This window comes from Podarcis gaigeae (genome assembly GCF_964106915.1).
Source record: "Podarcis gaigeae genome assembly, chromosome: 3".
Classification (NCBI taxonomy): Eukaryota; Metazoa; Chordata; class Lepidosauria; order Squamata; family Lacertidae; genus Podarcis; species Podarcis gaigeae.
Window position 1 is genome coordinate 10,103,839 of NC_139680.1, and position 22,406 is coordinate 10,126,244.

Here is a 22,406-nt window from a genome sequence, read left to right on the forward strand (position 1 = left end):
ATTGCTTAGCCCTGGCCTTTGTTCCCATATCTGTAACAGCAAACATTCACAGTCCCAATATAATTAGTCACGCTGAACTTATCCTAGCCATGTTTAACTTGTCCTATTGCTTTCAATTGGATGTAAACACAACTAGCTTCTTCTGGTCAGTGGCCTGTGTGTTACAATAATCTTCTTGCCTTCACTTGGCTCTGGGGTACAGTGGACCCCAGTGGGTTTTGCTTGTGTCTTGCTCTTGTCGGAGAAGTATTTGAGGATGCCACAGCATATGAGGCTGGGCTAAAGAGCCCTGGAACACCTTGCAATGATCAAGTGTCTCATTCCAAACTGTAGCTGGAACTAGATATTCATATTCCCAAGACAGAGCTCACTTACCAGTGGAGTTTGAAAATTCAATCCTCTATACACCAGGAACTTGGTAGCCTTTTTCTTGGCTGCTTCAAGGATGGAAATTGCTGCTAATTAGAAAGCTGGATCTGGTCTTTCCCTACAAAGTTGTTGGCTTCTTAGGATTTGAGAGATAGCATTAACAGAATGATTAATGCGGCACAGCAGGGTGGTGAGAGGTGATTGGGGAAAAAAAGTTGAATGCAACCTGGTTCCTGTTCATTTCGTATGTTAATAAATCTTCCTCACTTTATGGAGAGGTTTGGTATATTACTATGCTTTGCCATTGTATGCTGTCAGTTTTACATTACATAATGGAAAAAACTGTACTCCACAGTACATTATTGTATATATTATGGTACTTCGGGTTACATACGCTTCAGGTTACATACGCTTCAGGTTACAGACTCCGCTAACTCAGAAATAATACCTCAGGTTAAGAACTTTGCTTCAGGATGAGAACAGAAATCATGCTCCGGCGCGGCAGCAGCAGGAGGCCCCATTAGCTAAAGTGGTGCTTCAGGTTAAGAACAATTTCAGGTTAAGTACGGACCTCCAGAACGAATTATTTAACCTGAGGTACCATTATACACACACACACACACACACACACACACACATATATAGCTAATATTTTATTGAAATATATATACACACACATACACACACAGAGAGAGAGATAGTAGCACTAAATGAATAAATAGAAAGTTTGATCCTGTAAACTCAGCCATATGCTACATTCCATCATTTTAATAACTATTTCTTCTTTGTTTTTTCAGTACTTCAGTGAATTAAGAGCCAGCTTGATAAACAGTCAGCCTGCCAACAAACAAGAAGTCCTTCATCAGTGCTTTAGCAACCTAATGGAAGGAGTGGAACAAAGCCTTCTAGTAAAGAACAGAGACAGGTAAGATTCACTATATCCTGAGATAGAGAAAAGAATGTGAAAAATCTGTGACTGATAAAATAACCTTAAAATAGGGGATTACACACAATAAATGCACAGTTGCTCAGACAGCAGTGTATGTGTGTGTGTGTGTGTGTGTGTGCATGTATATGTATGGAAATGTCATATTGTGCCAAGGCAATAGCGAACATGTAGCCGAGCCATTACACAGGAACAAGATTTATTGTTAGTGTTGGTGGGTTCAGAAAGCCATGAACATAGAACTAAGGATAAAATCCATGATGTTGCCACAGAAGTGGCATGATTTATGGCTTTTGTGTGTCTGCTTCTCACCACAGGGTTGTTGTTGTTGTTGTTGTTTAGTCGTTTAGTCGTGTCTGACTCTTTGTGACCCCCTGGACCAGAGCACACCAGGCACTCCTGTCTTCCCACAGATTGGTCAAACTCATGCTGGTAACTTCGAGAACACAGTCCCACCATCTCGTCCTCTGTCGTCCCCTTCTCCTTGTGCCGTCCATCTTTCCCAACATCAGGGTCTTTTCCAGGGAGTCTTCTCTTCTCATGAGGTGGCCAAAGTATTGGAGTCTCAGCTTCAGGATCTGTCCTTCCAGTGAGCACTCAGGGCTGATTTCCTTCAGAATGCATAGGTTTGATCTTGCAGTCCGTGGGACTCTCAAGAGTTTCCTCCAGCATCCTAATTCAAAAGCATCAATTCTTTGGCGATCAGCCTTCTTTATGGTCCAGCTCTCACTTCCATAATCCCAGCAATGACACAGGATTGGGTCCAGTGGGCCTGGTCCTTCGTCTCCTCACCTCCCACATGCCGCTTTGACAGTTCGATGGGGGCTTCCCATCTGTCAGTCTGACCTCAGGTGAGCTATTTTGCAGGCACTGGCAGGACCTGCCAGGAATTCAACTGATTGGCGGCAACTTTCAGCAGTGAGAAATTGCCCTCCATACAGTAGCTAATCCCAGTGGGGTTTGCATTTGGGGACCAATTTAAAAGTCACTGAATGCAATGTGCCCCCCACCCCAATGCCAAGGTACAATTACAGCTCCCAGCAGTGCTTCAGGTACAAAGATTTTGTTATTCTCAACACAACTACTAAGGTATAAAGCTCAGTATCTGCAGACCAAATGCCCAAATATTTATTTAGAAGCTCTGGCCTGGGATAGGCTGCACAGTCTAATATGGAAAGCCCTTTGTGCAACGGCTGGTGGAAATCTTTCCTTCCAGTATTGGAGAATTTTTCTTTCTTTCCTGTCATAAAGGCTTGTAGGAACCATTTGAATTGCCCATTTGTTAGCTTGAGGCTTGAATTAATGTAGAGAAATCTGCCCCAAATATGTGCTGATCTGCTCCACTGTGCTGCATTATAACTGCTACCTTGTGGGCAGTTTAATAGCTTCTAATAATTATATTTTAGATGTACATGATCTTTATTGTTATTTTTATCCATTTTTGTTACTTTCCCCCTTTTTTTTACCTTTGCAGCATTCTTATGGGGTAGACTAAACAGAGAGTGACTGCGTCTTCACCCTAAATATTTGGGCTTGTCGCAATTCCAAACCAGTCTGGAGCTGTTTGTAAGGCAGGGATCTGTAAGGCTCAGAGAACAGGCCTTCAACTAATACACCAAAATCATTAACCACACAGAAAAGGTTCTCACCCTTGGGCAAATCAGAGGGATGAATTTAAAAGTTTGCTTCTCATTTTCAAAACAACGTTGGTGGAAATCTAAACCCAAGGTATAATCATGGCTACTTATAGACTTTTCAGAGAATTGATAATGGTTTGAAATAGGCTTCACTGTTCATATGCATAAATTGTTCCACTTTCACCGCTAAATAGAGAAGGAAAGTTCATCTGCATTGATTAACCAGACTTTTTCAGGTTTTAGCTATGCCTTAATTTTGACCTTCACATGCTTTGGGGGCTTTCCTTTCCAGCTCAAATAAGGACTAAAATAATCCAAATATAATCATCATCTGTTAAAAAATTTAAAAGGTGTTTATTTTACTTGTAGGAGTTCTTGCAGCTGTGGGAGTTAATTTCTGACAATAGCAATTCAATTCTAACAAAGGACTGGTTTTGTTTTCAGAATTCTTAGCAGCTTTCTCTAAATGCTTCACCCGAAAGGACATTTGACATGTTTGGTGTCTTCTTGGTTCCAGATTCACACAGAATATGTCGGTCTTCCGCAGAGACATGGCTGAAACCCTGCGCTGCGAGGGGGCATCAGAATCAAGCAGTTCAGAAATGATGAGTTGATGCTGAACTTGGAAGATGTTTGATAAATGAACAGACTTTGAAGGTTGGGGATCCACAATATTGTTAGATAGGGTTTGACTTTAATAGGAAATATTTTTTTAAATAACTTCTGCCTTTTTATATCTCTGGCATAAATGTAAGGATTTGTAACACTGGAAACAATGTAAAATCACACTTGGCATTAAGAACCATTTTGAACTTCCGTATCCAAACTTCTTATCCCCTTTCACAATTAAATGGTGCAGAAACAATATCTAACCAATGAACAAAATAACATGTGTATTTTCTTTCTGAAATTGCATTGCTGGGAAATTTCAGTTCCATGATTAGACCAATATCAGAGAGTTTAAAAAAACAGCGATGTCATATCTATTTCTCTCATGGCTTCATCTAAACAGTAACAGAAAGCATAATTTGTAAACAATATGGCTATATGTAGATATGTAGATTTTTTAAAAGCTTTATGTCTTAAGTGCACTGTTGACAAGCAGAAAATTGGCAGAATGCAAATTAACAGTTCTGGATTAGAGTAAGAAAGTCGTACTTTTTGAAGCTTACAGGTGATGATCCATACTTTAATTGAGAAGGAATAAATGTTTGTTTCACACTCACGTATTTTGAATGTTTCATTCTAGGACAAAATACAGAGCTTTAGTTTGTGTTTTGACTGCTAAAGTATTCCTTGCGCAAGAATTACCAGTACAATCCTACACAGGTCTACACAGAAGAAAGTCCTGTTGTTTTCATTTGGGCTTACTTTCAGGTAATTGTGTATAGGATTGCCTGTAACTGTGCGTAGGATTAAAATGAATTTTAATATTTTTAAAGAAACAGACTGCTCCTGTCACAGCACCTAAAGGGCATATTCGTCTTAAATGGCCCTACATAGATAAAGTAGGAGAACCCTGGAAGTTAGCCCTGCTCACCAAGGGTCCATGGGGCACAGGGAATCCACTTTTATTGGGATTAGGGTTCTGTGCAAGGAACTGTTGCCAGCCATTTGTCCTCTCCACAGCTGCACAGTACTCAGTATCAACACTGGGGGGAAATGAGTATGCTTGGTGCTGGAATGCTTTTTGCTCTGGTCCTCTGACTCCTTATTCAGGCAGCATCCCACATAGGATACGGGCAACGGTGCACCTTTCTTGAACCTGCAATCATTTACGCTCAAACTCTCGTAGTAAGGCTGGGAAAAATCCGATCCAGAGACCTTGGAGAATGGCTAGATGAATCTGTGGTCTGCCTCGGTCTGTTTCATGTGGGTGCCCAGATTACATTTTGTTTAAAGTTGGCATTTTGTTCCTGCTGTTGATACAGGAGGAGAGACTTGTCACTCGTAACTCACTTCAGCCCTCGAAAAAAGCAAGGAACTGTCATTCTGTCAAATTATTTGTTTCAAGAGGCGAGGCGCTCCAGTCCAAGGTGCTTTTTCCTTTCTCCATCCCTGTAAACAACACCTGACTTCCACGCAAAGCCAAATTTGTTAGCTTGAAAACCTGTACCTCCTCATTGAAAGGCTGAGATCCAAACTGACTTTTCCTCAGATCAGTCATGGTTTTTTTTTGTCGGGTCTGGACCAGCTTCTCTCTTGAAAGCTGGACTTGAGAAGTCTTGTAACTGAGCACTCTGGATTTAGTGCTGCTTCCTCGTATATGGCTTCAAGCTCCCTGGAGCATATAAATCCAAAGCCAGATTCACGTTTAATACAAAACTTCCAGATAAATAAGATCACTCCTGAAACTTGATACACATATTTTGAACAGCTTCTCAACCACCGTTTAGAGGTGAAAAACTTATTGGAGTACATGGACATATGAACCGGCCCACTTTTAGATATGGAAATGGGTGCCATAGCACTTGGCCTTGGGTTTTTATGGTTCCAGCTGCTGTTGTTAAATCTATCTGTTGTTCCAGGGAACCCTGCCAAAATTAGTTAAGTCCAGAATTTGATCCTTTAAATGGCTTTTTTATCTGTTCAATAACACCCCTCCCTCAAGTGTTCTTAATTGCCCTACTTTACGTAGTTCTCTTTCCCGTGCCCTATTTTCTCCATAGCTATGGGCCAGGCATGAACATAATAGAGGGGAAATAATTGGGATGGGGAATATTCTAAAAGCATCTGAGAAGTAGGCAACAATAGTTTCCTCTGAATTGAGTACGTGGGAGTTTAAATTGCAGCTATAAATTTAACAAATTAGGATTTTCAGTTTGATTCGTCCCGCTAAAGCATTGTATAGCCACGAGATGAAACCGAGCACCTACCAGGCTTTTACATAGAGAAGTAAACAAGTGTGTATTGCTTTGTAGCCCAGCGAAGGCTGTGTTGCTTGACTTTAAAAAAAATGAGAGGTGTGGGGAAAGATGGAGAGAGGGAGATCTAGCTCTCTTAGAAAAATATTCCGTTTCCTCTTACATAAGAATGCTTTGGAGGAATGCAGTTTGTGGTGCCTATACACTTCATAAAATAATTCCTCCGACTTTTTAATGTTTTATTGTGGTGTGTGTTTATGGTGACAGCAAACCTTTCAAACTATCGAGAAATACCATGGCTTCCTTGCCGTATTAAAAAATAATGGTGGTGCAGATTTTATGTACCTTAGTTTAAGAGTGCTGCTTTGACAACATTCTTTTTGAGGTTTACAGAAAAGCGTAATAAAATATGTAAGTTACATTTCTACAAACAAAAGCCCCATAACATAAGTTATTTATAAGCGTGAGATCTAAACTGTATCACGATAAATAAACTCTAATGGATACCTGCGCCATCCACCCTAATGTAATTTGCCCAACAAAAGTGTTTGAAACAAAGTTATATTTAGTAGAGGGGGGGAAATCTGGGAAGGACTTGAGTATTGTTGGATAAAATACAAAGAATAAACTGGAACAGAGTAGTATGCTGCCTTCGTGGGCTAACTGGTCTGTGTCTGGTCTGCACACTGACATCAACCTGTAACATGCTGTTCCTCTTGAAGTAGATTCCAGTTGGATGCAAATAATTATGGAGAGCAGAAAGACATCCTTGCTTGGTACCAGTGAACCAAGATTCATTCTAGAGATGACAAAAGCTGGCCGATGTCCTTTGGCACGCTTCTCCCTTCAAATCACTCCATCTGCATTTCATGCAATGCTGCCGTACATTTCCACCGCACAACAGTCTTGTCAGACAGAGCCTGCCATGCCTAGCAGAGAGGATACTGTCCACTGCTGTCCATAGTTTTGAATTGAAATGGTTGCGGTTATGATTGGCAGTGCAAGAAATGTCACACTTTCCCCATGCAGATGTAGAAATGGAATGCTGCCTCTATCCATACCTTACAGCAGAGCTTCTCAAACTGTGGTTTGTGGACAACCAGTGGCTTATAGGCTTCATTTAGGTGGTCCGTGCCGTGTCCATGTAAAATAGGCATATTGGTTTTAATTGCATTTTTACTGCTTTTTTTAATCTCTTACATTGCATTGTGTTAAGCAGGGGTCAGCAAACTTTTTCAGCAGGGGGCCGGTCCACTGTCCCTCAGACCTTGTGGGGGGCCGGACTTTTTTTGGGGGGGGGGGAGTGGAAATGAACGAATTCCTGTGCCCCACAAATAACCCAGAGGTGCATTTTAAATAAAAGGACACATTCCTTTTCATGTAAAACATGCAAAAACATGCTGATTCCCAGATTTAGAAGGCGATTGGGCCAGATCCGGCCCCCGGGCCTTAGTTTGCTTACCCATGGTGTTAAGGTTTGAATTGTACGGAATGTGGATTGTAATACAATAAAATACAACGTTAAGAAATAAAAGAAGCAATTAATAAGCATGCAGCTTCTAGCACAGGAAAAGGTAAAGGACCCCTGGATGGTTAAGTCCAGTCAAAGGCGACTATGGGGTTGTGGCGCTCATCTCGCTTTCAGGCCGAGGGAGCTGGCATTTGTCCAAGCACAGCTTTCCAGGTCAAGTGGCCAGCATGACTAAACTGCTTCTGGCATAACAGAATACCATGACGGAAGCCAGAGCACACAGAAATGCCATTACCTTCTTGCCGTAGCGGTACCTATTTATCTACTTGCACTGTTGTGTTTTTGAACTGCAAGGCTGGCAGAAGCTAGAACAAACCAATGAGAGCTCACCCCATCGCATAGATTTGAACTGCCAGCCTTCCGATCAGCAAGCCCAAGAGGCTCAGTGGTTCAGACCACAGAGCCACCCACGTCCCTGGCACAGAACAGTTGCTACAACGGGCAAAAAAAAAAATCATTTAAGCAATTTTCAATTGGCCATCAGCAGTTAGCAACCGGACATCAAGACATGAGTGGACACATGTCACCGCTTTCTCCACTTTGGTGAGGTGCATATCAGTGGCATGTGGTCAGTGTAGGGAGGCTAGGATAGTCCCCTAAACGTTCCAGGTAAATTAGAGTATTAAAGTCTTATGCCTCCTTCCCAAAGCCCAGGAAGCTTCTGCCCAGCTATGGAAGGCAGGTGTGAGGCTCTGACATGGTCCAAGAGCCCTCCTGCCACCTTCCCAAAGCCCACCCAGCTTTGGGAAGGAGGCAGCAGAGCTCCAGCATCCTGTCAGAGGCCTGGTGCCTCCTTTCTAAAGCCCAAGAGGCTTCTGCCCACCTTAGGGAGGGAGCCACATGATGCTCACAAGAGTGACGTCTGGGGGGGGGCTCCCAGTTGCCCTTGCAAGTTGGTCCTCTGATCCTAACTGTCCCCCTACAAAAGAAAATTCACCTTACACCATTGGTGAACGCAGAGACAACAACTTGCCAACAAAGGTCCGTATAGTTAAAACCATGGTTTTCCCAGTAGTGATGTATGGAAGTGAGAGCTGGACCATAAAGAAGGCTGATCGCCAAAGAATTGATGCTTTTGAATTATGGTGCTGGAGGAGACTCTTGAGAGTCCCATGGACTGCAAGTAGATCAAACCTCTCCATTCTGAAGGAAATCAGCCCTGAATGCTCACTGGAAGGACAGATCCCAAAGCTGAGGCTCCAAGACTTTGGCCACCTCATGAGAAGAGAAGACTCCCTGGAAAAGACCCTGATGTTGGGAAAGATGGAGGGCACAAGGAGATGGGGACAACAAAGGACGAGATGGTTGGGCAGTGTTCTCGAAGCTACCAGCATGAGTTTGACCAAACTGCAGGAGGCAGTGGAAGACAGGAGTGCCTGGCATGCTCTGGTCCATGGGGTCACGAAGAGTCAGACACAACTAAACGACTAAACAACAACAATTTCAATTAGCAGTTAAATTTTAATGCAAATGTGCACCCTGTCTTTTGGCAATGCAGAAGTGGTCACCTTACTTCTCAGGCTGATCCATGTACCGTTAGGGGGCAACAAAGACTGGCATCAGGGGGTTGGCACTGTTGGAGACTTGCCTGGGTTCATGTCTAAACTGGGACCTGTTGCCAGTCCCTTGAGTCCCCTGGCCCTGCTCCCCCTCCTTGTTGTTGCTGTCTTCTCTGCCTGCTCTTTCCATGCAAGTAAACCGTGAGCAGAGGGGGAAAGGAGGAACAGTAACTGCAGCATACTTTACTCTCTTCCTTGGGGATATACCGTATTTTTTGCTCTATAACACACAGCCGACCATAAGACGCACCTAGTTTTTAGAGGAGGAAAACAAGAAAGCAATGCAAAGCCTCTTGAGCGAAGAGGCAGGAGTGCTCTGGCTGTGCTCAAGAGGCTTTGCATGGCTATCCCTGAAGCCAGGAGAGCAAGAGAGATCACTGCACAGCGATCCCTCTTGCTCTTCTGGCTTCTGGGATATCTGCGCAGCCTGCATTCGCTCCGTAAGACGCACACACATTTCCCCTTACTTTTTAGGAGGCGAAAAGGGCGTCTTATAGAGCGAAAAATACAGTAGTGTAGATTCGGGACTAGAGGGAGGGCAAGCAAATGGGTATTGGCAATAGGAGGAGGAGGAGGAGGAGGAAGCACTTGGGGAAAGGGGGAGAATCTGTTGCAAGCATATCATCCACAAGCTCCTCGAAATCTGGTACGTGGAGCAAGGCTTCGAAATCTGGTACGTGGAGCAAGGGTTCATTAAAAGCACAAGATGATATAAGATTATTCTAGCCAACAGGGTGAACATGACAAACTGGTTAGCCAGAGTCGGTTGCAGTGTCACAAACTCCTACAAGGTCCCCACCTGCAGCTGATACCTTACAATCAATATAACGTGCAGGAAAGAGGTTTTGTTTAGCATTTTGCCACACACTAACTAAGCCCATATTTAATACACTGACATGCATGACACTTTGTTTTTAAAGACTGGGTAAGTCGTGTCAGCAAAACCATAGCAAGACAACAGAGCAAAGCTAATCTGCCTCTTGGTACCCGCTTCGTTTCTCCAGAAAGGAATATCTGGCAGTACTTGTAATACGATGACGTGGAAATCCATTCTTCCTTCATTGTGCAATGCTATCCATCTTGCTGTCCTCCTTGTATTATTGTGGAGGCAATATATGCAACTCCATAGGAATTTCCGAGTAATGTAATATCAATTAATGTTCCATTATTATAAAATGCTACCTGTCTTTTTAAAAGGTTCTCATCGCATCGCTTTCTCTTGATCTCCTTCCGGAAGCCTGTCCACCTTGCCTCACCTCTTCATTTAAAAAGTAATAATAATGGAGTATAAACATGACAAGCAAAGCAGATAATAATGGGTTATATGGCTTCAACTGGAGCTCTATCAAACGTTGAAAAGGATCTGCTTTATGGACAGCCAAGGACTTCATTAAAGCTCTGGATGTAGCCCACTTGCACTAGGGCCAAAGATGGTAGTGAGTATCACCATGCTCCAGATCGAAAACTAGCTTTCACAGAAACATGGCCCAGTTCAGAGATCCGTAAATCTATTTTTAAACTTGCACAGCTTTAAAAAATATGAAAGACTATACAACTCTGGGAAAGGGATGGTTCAGCTGACACCCCAGCAGTGTAGAAAACCACTTCCCTGTTGCTTTCATAGCTCCTGAATGGGGCAACTGTGCCCCTGAAGGAGAGGTGCACAGCCTGGGCATCATTTGGACTCACAGCTGTCCATGGAGGTGCAGGATAATTCTATGTCCAGGGCAGCTGTTTACCAGCTCCACCTGGTACGCAGGCTGACACCCTACCTGCCCGCAGACTGTCCCACCAGAGTGGTGCATGCTCTAGTCATCTCCTGCTTGGATTACTGCAATGCGCTCTGCGTGGGGCTACCTTTGAAGGTGACCCGGCAACTGTAACTAATCCAGAATGCGGCAGCTAGACTGGTGACTGGGAGCGGCCGCCGAGACCACATAACACTGGTCCTGAAAGACCTACAATGGCTCCTAGTACATTTCTGAGCACAATTCAAAGTGTTGCTGCTGACCTTTAAAGCCCTAAACGGCCTCGGCCCAGTATACCTGAAGGAGCATCTCCATCCCCATCATTCAGCCCAGACACTGAGGTCCAGCGCTGAGGGCCTTCTGGCGGTTCCCTCCCTGCAAGAAGTAAGGTTACAGAGAACCAGGCAGAGGGCCTTCTTGGTAGTGGCACCTGCCCTGTGGAACGCCCTCCCTTCAGGTGCCAAGGAAATAAAGAACTATCTGACTTAGAAGACATCTGAAGGCAGCCCTGTTTAGGGAAGTTTTAATTTTTGATGTTTTATCATGTTTTTAATATTCTGTTGGGAGCTGCCCAGAGTGGCTGGGGAAACCCAGCCAGATGGGCGGGGTATAAATAATAAATTATTATTATTACTCATTTGGTCTGCATTTTCTGGATTGCCATACAGATTAGAATTTGGAATTGGTCTGGATTGGTCTGGGCCAAATCAGATCTGACCTGAATTTACCAAGCGGGGCCACAAATTGGATTGTTGGTTCCATGCACAGTCCTGCTCTTCTGTCCTAAGACACTGATAAATAATTGTTTTTGGTGTTTTATTACTGTTCCCCTTCCGTTATAATTGTGCTGAAAGACCTCCAAAAGGGCAAGTAATGTATATAGGAATGTGTACCGGTATATTGCCTTCTCCCAGAGGCTCAGGGCAGCTCACAACATTGTATGAAACATTCATTAGTATTAATTAGCACAGAGTGAATAATTAACATCAAATCCAGATTAAAGAGAAAATTGAAACTATAAATGAATTTTCCTGGCAAACCTCCAGAAGATGACATTGGTATTAAAATCCTGCATTAATATGCACTTGTGTTCAGATCTAGCTTGTGGATACCCTACTAACATCTGTTTGGCCACTGTAAGAACAGGACCCTGGAATAGATGGTCCAGCTCTTCTGTTTGTTGGCCCAATGTCATCTGCCTGTTTCCCTATAAGAGGCTACAAATTACTCCACTGAAAAAGACATAGGACTAACCTATGGTACATGCAAACTAGTGTACCAGCTCTTGATCATATATCCTGACATCTCTCTTTCCAGTCCCTCTCTTACCTGCACCATTCGAGTCGTCTTCTTTGGTGATCACTCGCAGCCAGGTAAGATTGTCTTCCATGAACACAGTTTTAACAGAGTGAGGCATCCATGTCAAGTGTCAGGTGCAGCCAGCCCCTGGAGAACATCGCTTTGAACACTAAATAACCTGCCCTCCGTCCCTTAAACTAGCCGGCTTCTCTCAGGTGAAGCTGAGGGTTCTTTCTCATCACCAGAGCTGAACCAAGATCAGTACATGAGATGAGCAGGAGGGGAAGGAGACAGGCATAATCTTGTTCTTTGCCTGGTCAGCTCTGGTTACCTGGTCCAGCCCCTTTGTGACTTCAGAGCCCCCTCTGTGACATCAGATCAGCTGAGGCAAGGACATCAAAAGAGGCAAAACGGAGAGAGGGCAGGGACATTGCCTGAGAGAAGGAAAACACCATGCTTTATAACACCTAGTTTACCTGTAGACTCCAGACGTAACAGTATGAGAATTCTGTGAGGCAAAATAATTCTGGTCCTTTGTGAGGCAGAGGGAGAATGTATCTCACTCTCCTTCCATACCCTCCAACATTTATCCAATGAAAATAGGGACGTCCTATTCCATTACAACAAGAAGAACAATTTTATTATTTTTGCCTCAGTCACTCTGGGTAGCTTCCAACATTATATATATATATATATATATATATTTGCTTTCGTAGATTTTCACGGGTACAGGAATGCAGGTTTTGGTGTCCTCGGGTGTCTTCCCGTGTAAAAGTTGGGGTGTCTAGGCGACGTTTCGACGAGGTCTCACTCGTCATCTTCAGGCTGGTGCTTTCGGCTTCTTGTTACTGGAACAGAGCGGGATCTCAATGTTTGAGTTCCTATAAATACTGTAGAGGGGGTGTGGTGTCTAGCCTCCAATGTTCTGGGCAGAGAGGAAGTTCCCAGGCTAGTGTGCCTTTTCTTCTTTTGTTCCTTAATTACTTGAGAGATACCTTGAGTGATTTCTTGAGTGATATCCTGAGTACCACTTAGGTGGGTCATTAGGTGTGGATTAGTTGCTAAAGTCTTTGTGTCTTGACCTCTTGAACTTTGTGAAGAGTTTTCCTGAGAAGATGGCTGTATTGCACTTAGTTGTGCTTTGGCTTGGCTTCGTGTATAGGGGCGAGCTGTGGTTTTGTGGCTTGTGTCAGCCAGATCTGTGTAGGGATTGAATAAATGCACGTATCGCAGAACACAAGAATGCCGTCAAAAAAGAAGAAAAAACTTCCTCTCTTTTCCAACACATGAAAGAAACAGGACACGAAATTAATTTTGCAGATTCCAAATTGCTCTTTAACACGGAACATCACCACAAGAGAATAATCATGGAAGCCATCGAGATAGAGAAACACCCTCACAACATGAACAAGCGTGACGACACATCCCGCTTGCCAGACATCTGGAAATTAGCCCTCCCCACAAAAACTGACACCAGATCCAGAGGCACACAGAACGCCAACACCAATCAACCACACCAGACCCAAACCCAGACCCTCTCCACAGATGTATTACTGACACCATCCAGTAGCCAATCCATGGTGGCACCTCCGGATGCTGCACCCCCCTGCAATCCCTACACAGATCTGGCTGACACAAGCCACAAAACCACAGCTCGCCCCTATACACGAAGCCAAGCCAAAGCACAACTAAGTGCAATACAGCCATCTTCTCAGGATGGACACGACTAAACGACTAAACAACAACAACAAGGAAAAGCAGGTCATTCTAGGATCAAATCCATAACTAGGGTGGCTTCTGTAAATCTGGGACAGTCCCTGGAAAATAGGAACACTTGGACCACTCTATATTACCTGGGTTCCCAGTTACACAGGCTCTCCACTGGTACCATTTTTGTTCCACAAAAGAAGAGATGGCTGCATCATATAGCACATTGTGTGATGGAGAGAGTAAAGGGTTGGGCCTGTTCACAACCTATACAAGGTTGCTACTGCACAGGTAATTGTCCAAACCAGACCTTTGTTGTTGATTTGCTGCTTCACATCCTGCTAGACTTCTCTCCAAAGCTCCTGGCAATGTATACTTTATCCTTCCCCTTGCTGCTCTCTCCCAGGGGAGAGGCCTTGGCAATTCAGTCCACGTTGTCTTGCGACATTTATGTAGGATGTGGTGGTTGTTGTTGTTTAGTCATTTAGTCGTGTCCGACTCTTCGTGACCCCATGGACCAGAGCACGCCAGGCACTCATGTCTTTGGTGGTGGTACTTATTTTTAAATTTAGTTCCATACGATGGCATGAAATGTCGAATGAAGCCATTTCTACCCTGTGTCTTTGGTGGAAGTGGGGAGATTCTGCAGGCCTCAATATTTGTTTGTTTTTAGGTTGCACACCTAGACATGCACTTTCCTGGAAACAACAACAGTGAATACAATGGATAGGGTTCCCTCTGCCCTCCCTCATTGCCTGCTTCTGTTTCCTTCCCCCCAGGAGCAAATCCAGACCCTCAGAATTGATAGCCTAACCCGGAATGTGCTGTTAAGAAGCCTGGTAGATGGAAATGAAAACAGGCAAGTTACTGGGTTGTCTATTTCAAAATATTAAGAATTCCCAGATTGATTGGAGGGAAGAAGGAGGTGGCATTGGGAAGAGCGGCAGGAATATGTGTGTTTAAACACCCCTTTGATACATTCCCAGGTGACTTATACTGTGGGTTAAAGCACAGAGCCTAGGACTTGCTGATCAGAAGGTCGGCGGTTCAAATCCCCATGACGGGGTGAGCTCCCGTTGCTCGGTCCCTGCTCCTGCCAACTTAGCAGTTCGAAAGCACGTCAAAGTGCAAGTAGATAAATAGGGACCACTCCGGCAGGAAGGTAAACGGCACGCGCTGCTCTGGTTCGCCAGAAGCGGCTTAGTCATGCTGGCCACATGACCCAGAAGCTGCACGCCGGCTCCCTCAGCCAGTAAAGCGAGATGAGCACCACAACCCCATAGTCGGTCACGACTGGACCTAATGGTCAGGGGTCCCTTTACCTTTAACTTTAAGCAGTCATGGCTCCCCCCTCCCCAGAGAATCCTGGGAGATGTAGTTTGTTTAAGGAACCTGGGAACTGATGAGACCCCCAACAATTTACAGAGCTGTGTAACAACCACCCACGCCTTTTCGAGGGCACTCTGGGAACTGTAGTTCTGTGGGGGGAATAGGTGGGTCCCATAACAACCCTTATTAAACTACACTTCCCAGGATTCTCTGGGGGCGTGGGGAGGAGGCGGGCATGGCCATTTAAAGTAGTATGATACTGCTTTACGTGTATAGCACAGAGTGGGACCCAGAGTCGGGGAATTCTAGTCGCTTCCACTAAGTAAGCGTCAAAACGCGGAGCAGCCTCCTTCGTTCGCTTTTACGCCTGCACGTGTCCCTCCCAGGAACACAGCTCGGTTGGGCAGGGGAGATTTGTCGCCCGGCCCTCCTTCTCTCCTGCGGCTGCTCCTCCAGCAACTCATCCCCCAGACAAGCCAAATTCCGCCGAAGCCAAGGAAGTGGCGATGGAGCCGGAGGCCGTGGAGAAGCCCGCTAGCCAGAAGGAAACGTCGCCAAGCGACTGGGACCTTTCCCGCTCCACCTGCATCTCAGCTTTCTCTTTCTCCTCCTGTGGGTTGGCTACGACGAATCTCTCTCTCTCTCTCTCTCTCTCTCTCTCTCACACACACACACACACACACACACACACAGAGAGAGAGAGAGAGAGAGAGAGAGAGAGAGAGAGAGAGAGAGCGAGCGAGCGAGCGCCTCGGCCTTGCTGTCTCCGCGCCCTCGCCTGGCCTGCAAGGCGCTGCATGTTGATGCCAAAGTATTCTGCCCTGTATTCAGATCCTTCTGCCCTGTATTCAGATCTTCAGGGGTTGAAATCGGTCAGTGGGGGCGGGCCGGGGTGGGTGGGTGGGCATGATCCGGATGATCCAGCACATCCCTTGAAGGAATCCTGTACGAGGACCAATTCCCTGAACTCCTGCTGGGCGTCGCCAAACTGCTGCAAACAGTGAATCAATGGGATATTTAACAGTATTTCTTTCGGCCTGGGTCTCCAATGCGTAAGGTAGCCGCACTCCTGGCAGCAGCATCATCTCAAAAGGGCGAGGGCCGTCTCTTCAGTGCTCACACACCCCTTTCATTCCTGATGCTTAAAAAACACCACCACTCATCCTAAAAAACTTAAACTGAATTTTCTTACATTTAGTAGAATAATCTTTCTTCCCCCCCCCCCCCATCCCCTGTACACACTTCAAACGATTAGCGGCACTTTCACCTTTCTCATTGTTGGAAAGGATACCAAGTGGAAAACTTCGCAAACAGAAGAACTTGCTGAAAATGCATGGATTTTCCGAAATGAATAAATTATAACAAGCTCATGTTTTGTTTTTTTAACCAAGTAACTAAAATGAATTAAATAACACTATGAAATATGAACACGGTGATGCATAAATCGCCTGCAATTTAACGAATTAATTGAACGTTTTCACTGGCTTTCGTAGGCTAGTAAAAACCCCGAATACCGTTTGTAGAATTAGGTATTTTACATGCATGTTTTCTGCATGGGCTACGATATATTACAGGGCCTCTCCATAAAATATTCTGGAACATTTATATTGAGATATAAAACGGCATCTCCGGTAATAAACTCACCTGATCGTGAACAGAAAACATTTATTTACAGGATGTGACCCTTTAAAAGCCCGCCCTGGAAATTAATTCACAAGTTTTGTTGTTGTTGCTTTTTTATGACGTGGCGGGGGTGGAAGAGTGCAAATATAAAGTCGCGTTTAAGAATACCACCGGTCCTAAGTTATTAATTATAAAATATAATTAAAGTAAAAAGTACAGAACGTCAACATATTAAACTTAAAAGCTAATATTAAAAAAGAGTTAATATTTAATAAGGTAGCCAAGCCCTACACAACTGGGTAAAGCCGAGAGAGAGAGAGATCTTCCAAAGAAAAATGTATTGTTTATATGATTATCAAAGACTCCGTGATATATTATCCATTTTGCCAAAATAATATAGATATCTTTTTTTTTAAATATAGTAATAAAAACATACTAGCGCCTTTTAAAACCCACTATTACTTACCACCCCTTTTCATATTGTACTATCAGAGACACTTTGGAATTGGTTTAAAAGCACATCATTCATTATTCAAAGCTAATCTTTGCATATTATTCCAGCTCGAGTCTGCCAGGCTCCCTGTGAAATCGTTCGCAAAATTGATAACAGCAGACACACACGCAATAAAGAGATAGCCCTGGGCACCTAGAACTTCCATTATGCAGATCAAGCTGCAATTTCCTCTAACAAAGACTGCCCTGATTCAGGACCGGTGTCGCTTTATTTATTGCTGTGCCTGCGCGCAAGTGTGTGTGTGTGTGTGTCGCCCCCGCCCCTCTCTTGCAAAAGTCAGGATCCGGCTCGGAGAGGCTCCCCAAAAAGAGGAGGCTGCTTTCTGCTGCGCAAAAAAAGCTCGCCCCGGGGGGCGCCTCTCCTCCTCGAGGGGTCTTTCGCCCCTCGCCGGAGCTGGGACTCGGCGCCTCCTTCTTCCCCGGGAAGCTGGCAGAGCAGCTTGCTGGTATCCTGTAAATCCAATTAGCTCCGCTCTATAGGAAACTCAAACTAATGATCAGGCCGCTTAGACACGCCGCGAGAGCAAGCGGAGAGAATGCAATTAGCTCAGCCTCCCAGACGGCAGCGGCGGTAACGGCGGCGGCAGCAGCTTCCCGGCCCCCGCACCCCACCCCAAGGCGGGCGAAGGAAGGCCTGCCCGGGGGTGGCCGGAGAAGCAGTGAGAAAGGGGGGGGGGCACGGGACCTGGCCCAGCCAGCCACTGGCGAAGCCGGTTTCTAGCAAGAGGTGTGTGCCCAAAACTTTCTGTCTGCGCCTGTCTAGGGAATCTGTCCAGCTTCCAAGTTTCCGGCCCTCTGACTGCTCCCATTCCGTCGCGCATCACTTTTAGATTGTAAGCTGCTCCTGGCAGAGACCTTTTATTTTGTAACGCCCCACGCATGCTGAGTGCGTAGCAGCAGCAGCAGGGGTGCCAACATGAATAAAATATTGGGGGGGGCATGTAAGCCCTGCCCCGCATAATCGATCACAAGATGTGGCATGCGCAGACCATTTGATTGGCAATGCCTATCAACTTTTTAGGGGAGCGGCCCCCTCAAATATTTTATGGGGGACGACGACGATGGGACTTGGGCCCCCTAGGAGCAGCAGTAATAACATTAAAACTGAAATAATGTATGATCAATTCTATGCCACACACATATTGTCTATAGCCGCGCGCGCACACAGCATACATTGAAACTGCAATCCACGTTCCTGGAAGCGAACCTCACTGAAAATCAGCGGGCCTTACTTCCGAGGAGATATGCATAGGATTGCTTAGTAAAGCATATGTGTCTACATTAAATCGTAAATATTATCTGTTCTCTTTGCATGTGTGTTTTAATACGCACCTTGGAATAAACCGTGTGCTTCTGTCTCTGTTTGTTCTACAAGTTATCAAGCACAGACCATGCATGTGAATGAAAGAAAATGACAACGGAAATGCGAAGGATACGGACGAAGGATATACGAGCTGGATCACTCCAGTCGAGAGGGGGCGAGGACTCGGCCGTGGAAGTGAATGAGGCGTGGGGAGCTTTTTAGCCTGCCTGGGAGCCCCACGCGCGCTCCTGAAAGCGCACGCGGAGCTCCGGCTGAAACTTAAGAGCCCAAGCCGATCCACTCGTGAAGAGGTCAACAGGTTATTCGCAACAACTGCAAGGGCGTATAAATACGAAAGCGAGGGGGGAAATAGACCTGAGAAGGGGATATATTTTTCCTTTGATTTGTAACCGCCTTCGCATTTTTAGTTCCTTCTTTGGCGCCGATCTCCTCTTCCTTCACGCGCTCCTGTTCTGTTTACCACGACGGTAGAAGCATCTCCGAAAGAGCAGCCAGGCGCCTGGGGAATGAGCTGGCTGTGCCTGAGACGGTGGGTCTCTTCCCCTTCCCTTAATCGGATTATCAGTGAAAGGAATATCCTTCACATTCCATCTGGGCAGACTCTTAAAAACGTCCGCCTGGAAAAGAGCGGCGCCTGAACTGAGAGGCGCTCTCCACGTCAGGCAAGCGGCCTCGAAATTACGTTAGGACATTTTGACAAGGAACTTATTTATATATATTTATAAGTATATGCTTTCCTCTGTGCTAGCTGTCCATTTCCCTGTTTCTTGAGAAAGAGTGGCGCGGGGGTGGGGTGGGGGAATGGATTGCGAGTCTATTGGCTTTTTAATTATTCCTCTTAAACACTCCATAGGCAATCGGATGTCTTTAACATCCATTAGATTGCTCTTTTGAAAAAGGGGCGTAGCGAGACTTGGACTTAGCGCCTCGTCTGGATCCCTCCCCTGGCTTCAGTTCACCTGAACTGCCTTCGGCCCGCCCTTTCATTTAACGCCCATGCAAATCTGAAAAGGCTGTCAGAGTCCCGCAGCTAATGTCAAAGACGCGGCTAAACGGATGCGTTCCTCCTCTGTTCCTCTGGAAATAAAGTCCCCTTTTTTTACTTTCCATTCTCCTCTGCCGGGTAGCTAAGATCGGATCAGCGAGGCTTCTGTTCTCATTTCCTTAACGGTGGATATAAGAATTTTCCATCCGCTTGGGAAAGTTTTCAGGATTATTATTTTTAATCGCTAGGTTCCTAGCGCGCAAACCACCGTGGGTTGAACTAGCCCCTATTTTAGTGCCATTTAAATAGGATATAAAAGGAAACGCCGGTCTCGCGTGCGTAAAAGTTCCAACCCTTGGGGAGACCTCGCACTTCCCTGCTTTGAGGATTATCTCTTAATAGAGAGGTTTAAGAGCAAAATGCCTTGGAGGGGCCGAACCCCCTCCTAGAATTGTGGCGCAGGTTCCTAACCTGGCTTTACTGAGGAGCCGCGAAAAATGCGCCCGTGCGCGATGGCAGCGTTTAGATCTTCCTTGGCGGAGATCAGAGTTATCCACTCTTCTCTTCCCTCCCTTGAATTTAAAAACAGAGGGTTAGATCCGTTTGGAGTTAAGACCCTGAGCACGCTCTCTGCAATTGAAACACACAGAGACAAACAGACATAAGATTTCCTTGCGAGCAAACAAGGGTCGAGACGCCAGGTGCCACGCTTCATTCTGCGAACCACCGACAGCGGGTGTCCTGGGGTAACGCCCGTGTGGAATCGGAAGAAATTGCTCTCTAATTTCAGTGGAACAGACTAAGCCATCGGGGCCTCAGCCTGGCAGGCTGTGTGGATCAGTCCCCAAGAAGGCCGGGAACCCAAAGGGTGCTCCACCCCTTGCCACGTCCAAATGCAGACATCCTCCTCCGTTTCAATCCCAAAACTCAGACTTCCGTTTATGAAATGTTATTATAGATATTATAAGGTGTGTGTTTATATTATTATGTTACATATATGATGTAGATACGGTATAATGAATTAGGTTCCATCTCATATATATATATGAGATGGAACCTAATTCATTATACCGTATGTATATATATATTCGTGTCTAGACATGGACCCATATATATATAATTATATATATATATGGGTCCATGTCTAGACGCGAATACACCAGGGAAAATATGAAAAATTGGGTGTGGGAAAATAAATTCTGTGGCACGAAAAAAGAGAGCGAGAGCGCGCAGATATATGTGTGCGTGCACAGGCAGAGAGACATATAAAATCTTTACTAGAAAGAGACAAGGGTCCGAAGGAGACAGGAGTCGCCTTCTGTTTCGAAGTCTCCTCGAGAGGAGGCTGGTCCCTCTTCCCCAGAAGGAAGGAAAGGGACTTGGTTTTGCGGAGGACTGAGGGAAGCGCGCGGGGCCTCCTGTTTCGCGTCCGCCTTTCCGCGCAATAAGCCCAGTAAAACTCTGCAGGTCTCTTTGCATTTACTGTTGCCATTTAAATTATTCAGTGTGTTGCGGTAATTGAATCCTAAGCTTTAAAAACTAATATACTCCCTCCTTGTCACCGCTTTCTGAAATCACGAAATCGGCCCTAACAGGTGCTGATCAAATACTATTACATTCTATTAAAAGGAAAATTCTATTCCCTGTTTTCATTTCCCTTTATAAAGGGGAAACTAAGTAAATGCATTTGAACGTTATTTAATTTTTAACGCTTTTAGTCCAATTTGGACGTTAGGGAGCGTCTCCAAACTCACAAAACCAGACGGCGGGCAATAAGTTTCGCTGACAGGAATTAATCCAAAACGGAATCCCTTCTTCCGAGGCTCCCTCTCGGCGACGGAGGCTGCGCCGTGCAAACACCGGCCAGGCTCATCCAAGAGGGAGGCGAACAATTTCATGCCATGAGGTGGAAAGAAATGGAGACTGAGACAAATAAAACACTGAGGAAAACTCCACCAGCCCACGAAGAACGATGCGCTGTATTTCAACAGATCTAAAAGGCATGGAGCCGAAGAAAGGCCACTTTAGTTTCTGACATATTTTACATGCACGTACCGCAGAACAGATTCGAAATTGGGTAAATCTGAGCGCCTTTCCTCCTCCAGAGAAAAGCACTTGGCGATTCTCTTTTCCCACTTGCAGAAATTGGGAGAGGGTTGAGTTCCTTCCCCCCACCCCAGCTTCTGGGTCGAACATTTGTTATGTATTGCTGCAATCTGACATATTTTATTTTATTTTAAAACCCCACCCGCCAAATAAACACGCCATTGAGCGCGCTGTTAAATACCTCTGGATATGTGAATTTTACCAAAATGCTCGCCTCTTCATTGGCCTGGGGTTGTTTTCCAGAAAACCCACTTCCATCCTTAATCAGAGGGAGAATTGCCCTGTCTAAATACCCCTGGCTGACTGTTCTTAGGCATTTTTTGACTCGGCCCTGAAGTCCCACTGGGTCCAATGAGACTTATTTCCCAGTAAATCTTCGTGGGGTGTGTGTGTGTCTGAAGGCTTCGGATCCCTCAAACTAAATGGGGGGGGGGAGGAGGAAAGAGGGGGATAACTCTGGACTTCCCAAACCAGAATGGTTTCCCTTTATTTGCATTTAAAAACAAAAACATCTCCCCAAGCCCTTAAGACGGGGCGCGGAGCGGGGAATCGGCCCAGTTGCGGTCAGCCCGCGCCTTCCTCCCTTTTGCAAACAAAGCAATATATAGGAAAGAAGGGCATCGATCCCAAATTAATCCACCGAGGAGGGACGGAGCAGCCTCGGCAACGGCCAGCCTGGAATTCTGTTCAACTAGCATATTTGTTAATGATTCCAAAGGGTGGGAAGGGGAGGGGGGAGGGGAGGGGAGGGGAGGGGAGGGGAGGAGGGGAGCTCCCCCCCCAGCAATTGCTCAGGTTTGTTCAATTTCATATCGCTAATTTCGAAAGGCAACCCTCGCAGATGCTCATTGCAATATCCGCCCCGC

The 22,406-nt window shown here is 45.4% G+C and overlaps 1 protein-coding gene across 9 annotated transcripts in view; it reads left to right on the forward strand.

Moving 5' to 3' along the window:
- The window catches only part of RANBP17 (RAN binding protein 17), a 193,764-nt gene extending 189,587 nt beyond the window's left edge, over window positions 1–4,177 (forward strand). For all 9 annotated transcript variants that reach the window (XM_083730064.1, XM_083730069.1, XM_083730067.1 and 6 more), the window contains 2 exons: window positions 1,167–1,294; window positions 3,470–4,177. In XM_083730064.1, the coding sequence (XP_083586190.1) occupies window positions 1,167–1,294; window positions 3,470–3,566 (225 nt within the window). In that variant the 3' untranslated portion in view covers window positions 3,567–4,177. The remainder of the gene's footprint in view (window positions 1–1,166; window positions 1,295–3,469) is intronic.
- The last annotated feature ends 18,229 nt before the right edge of the window (window positions 4,178–22,406 follow it).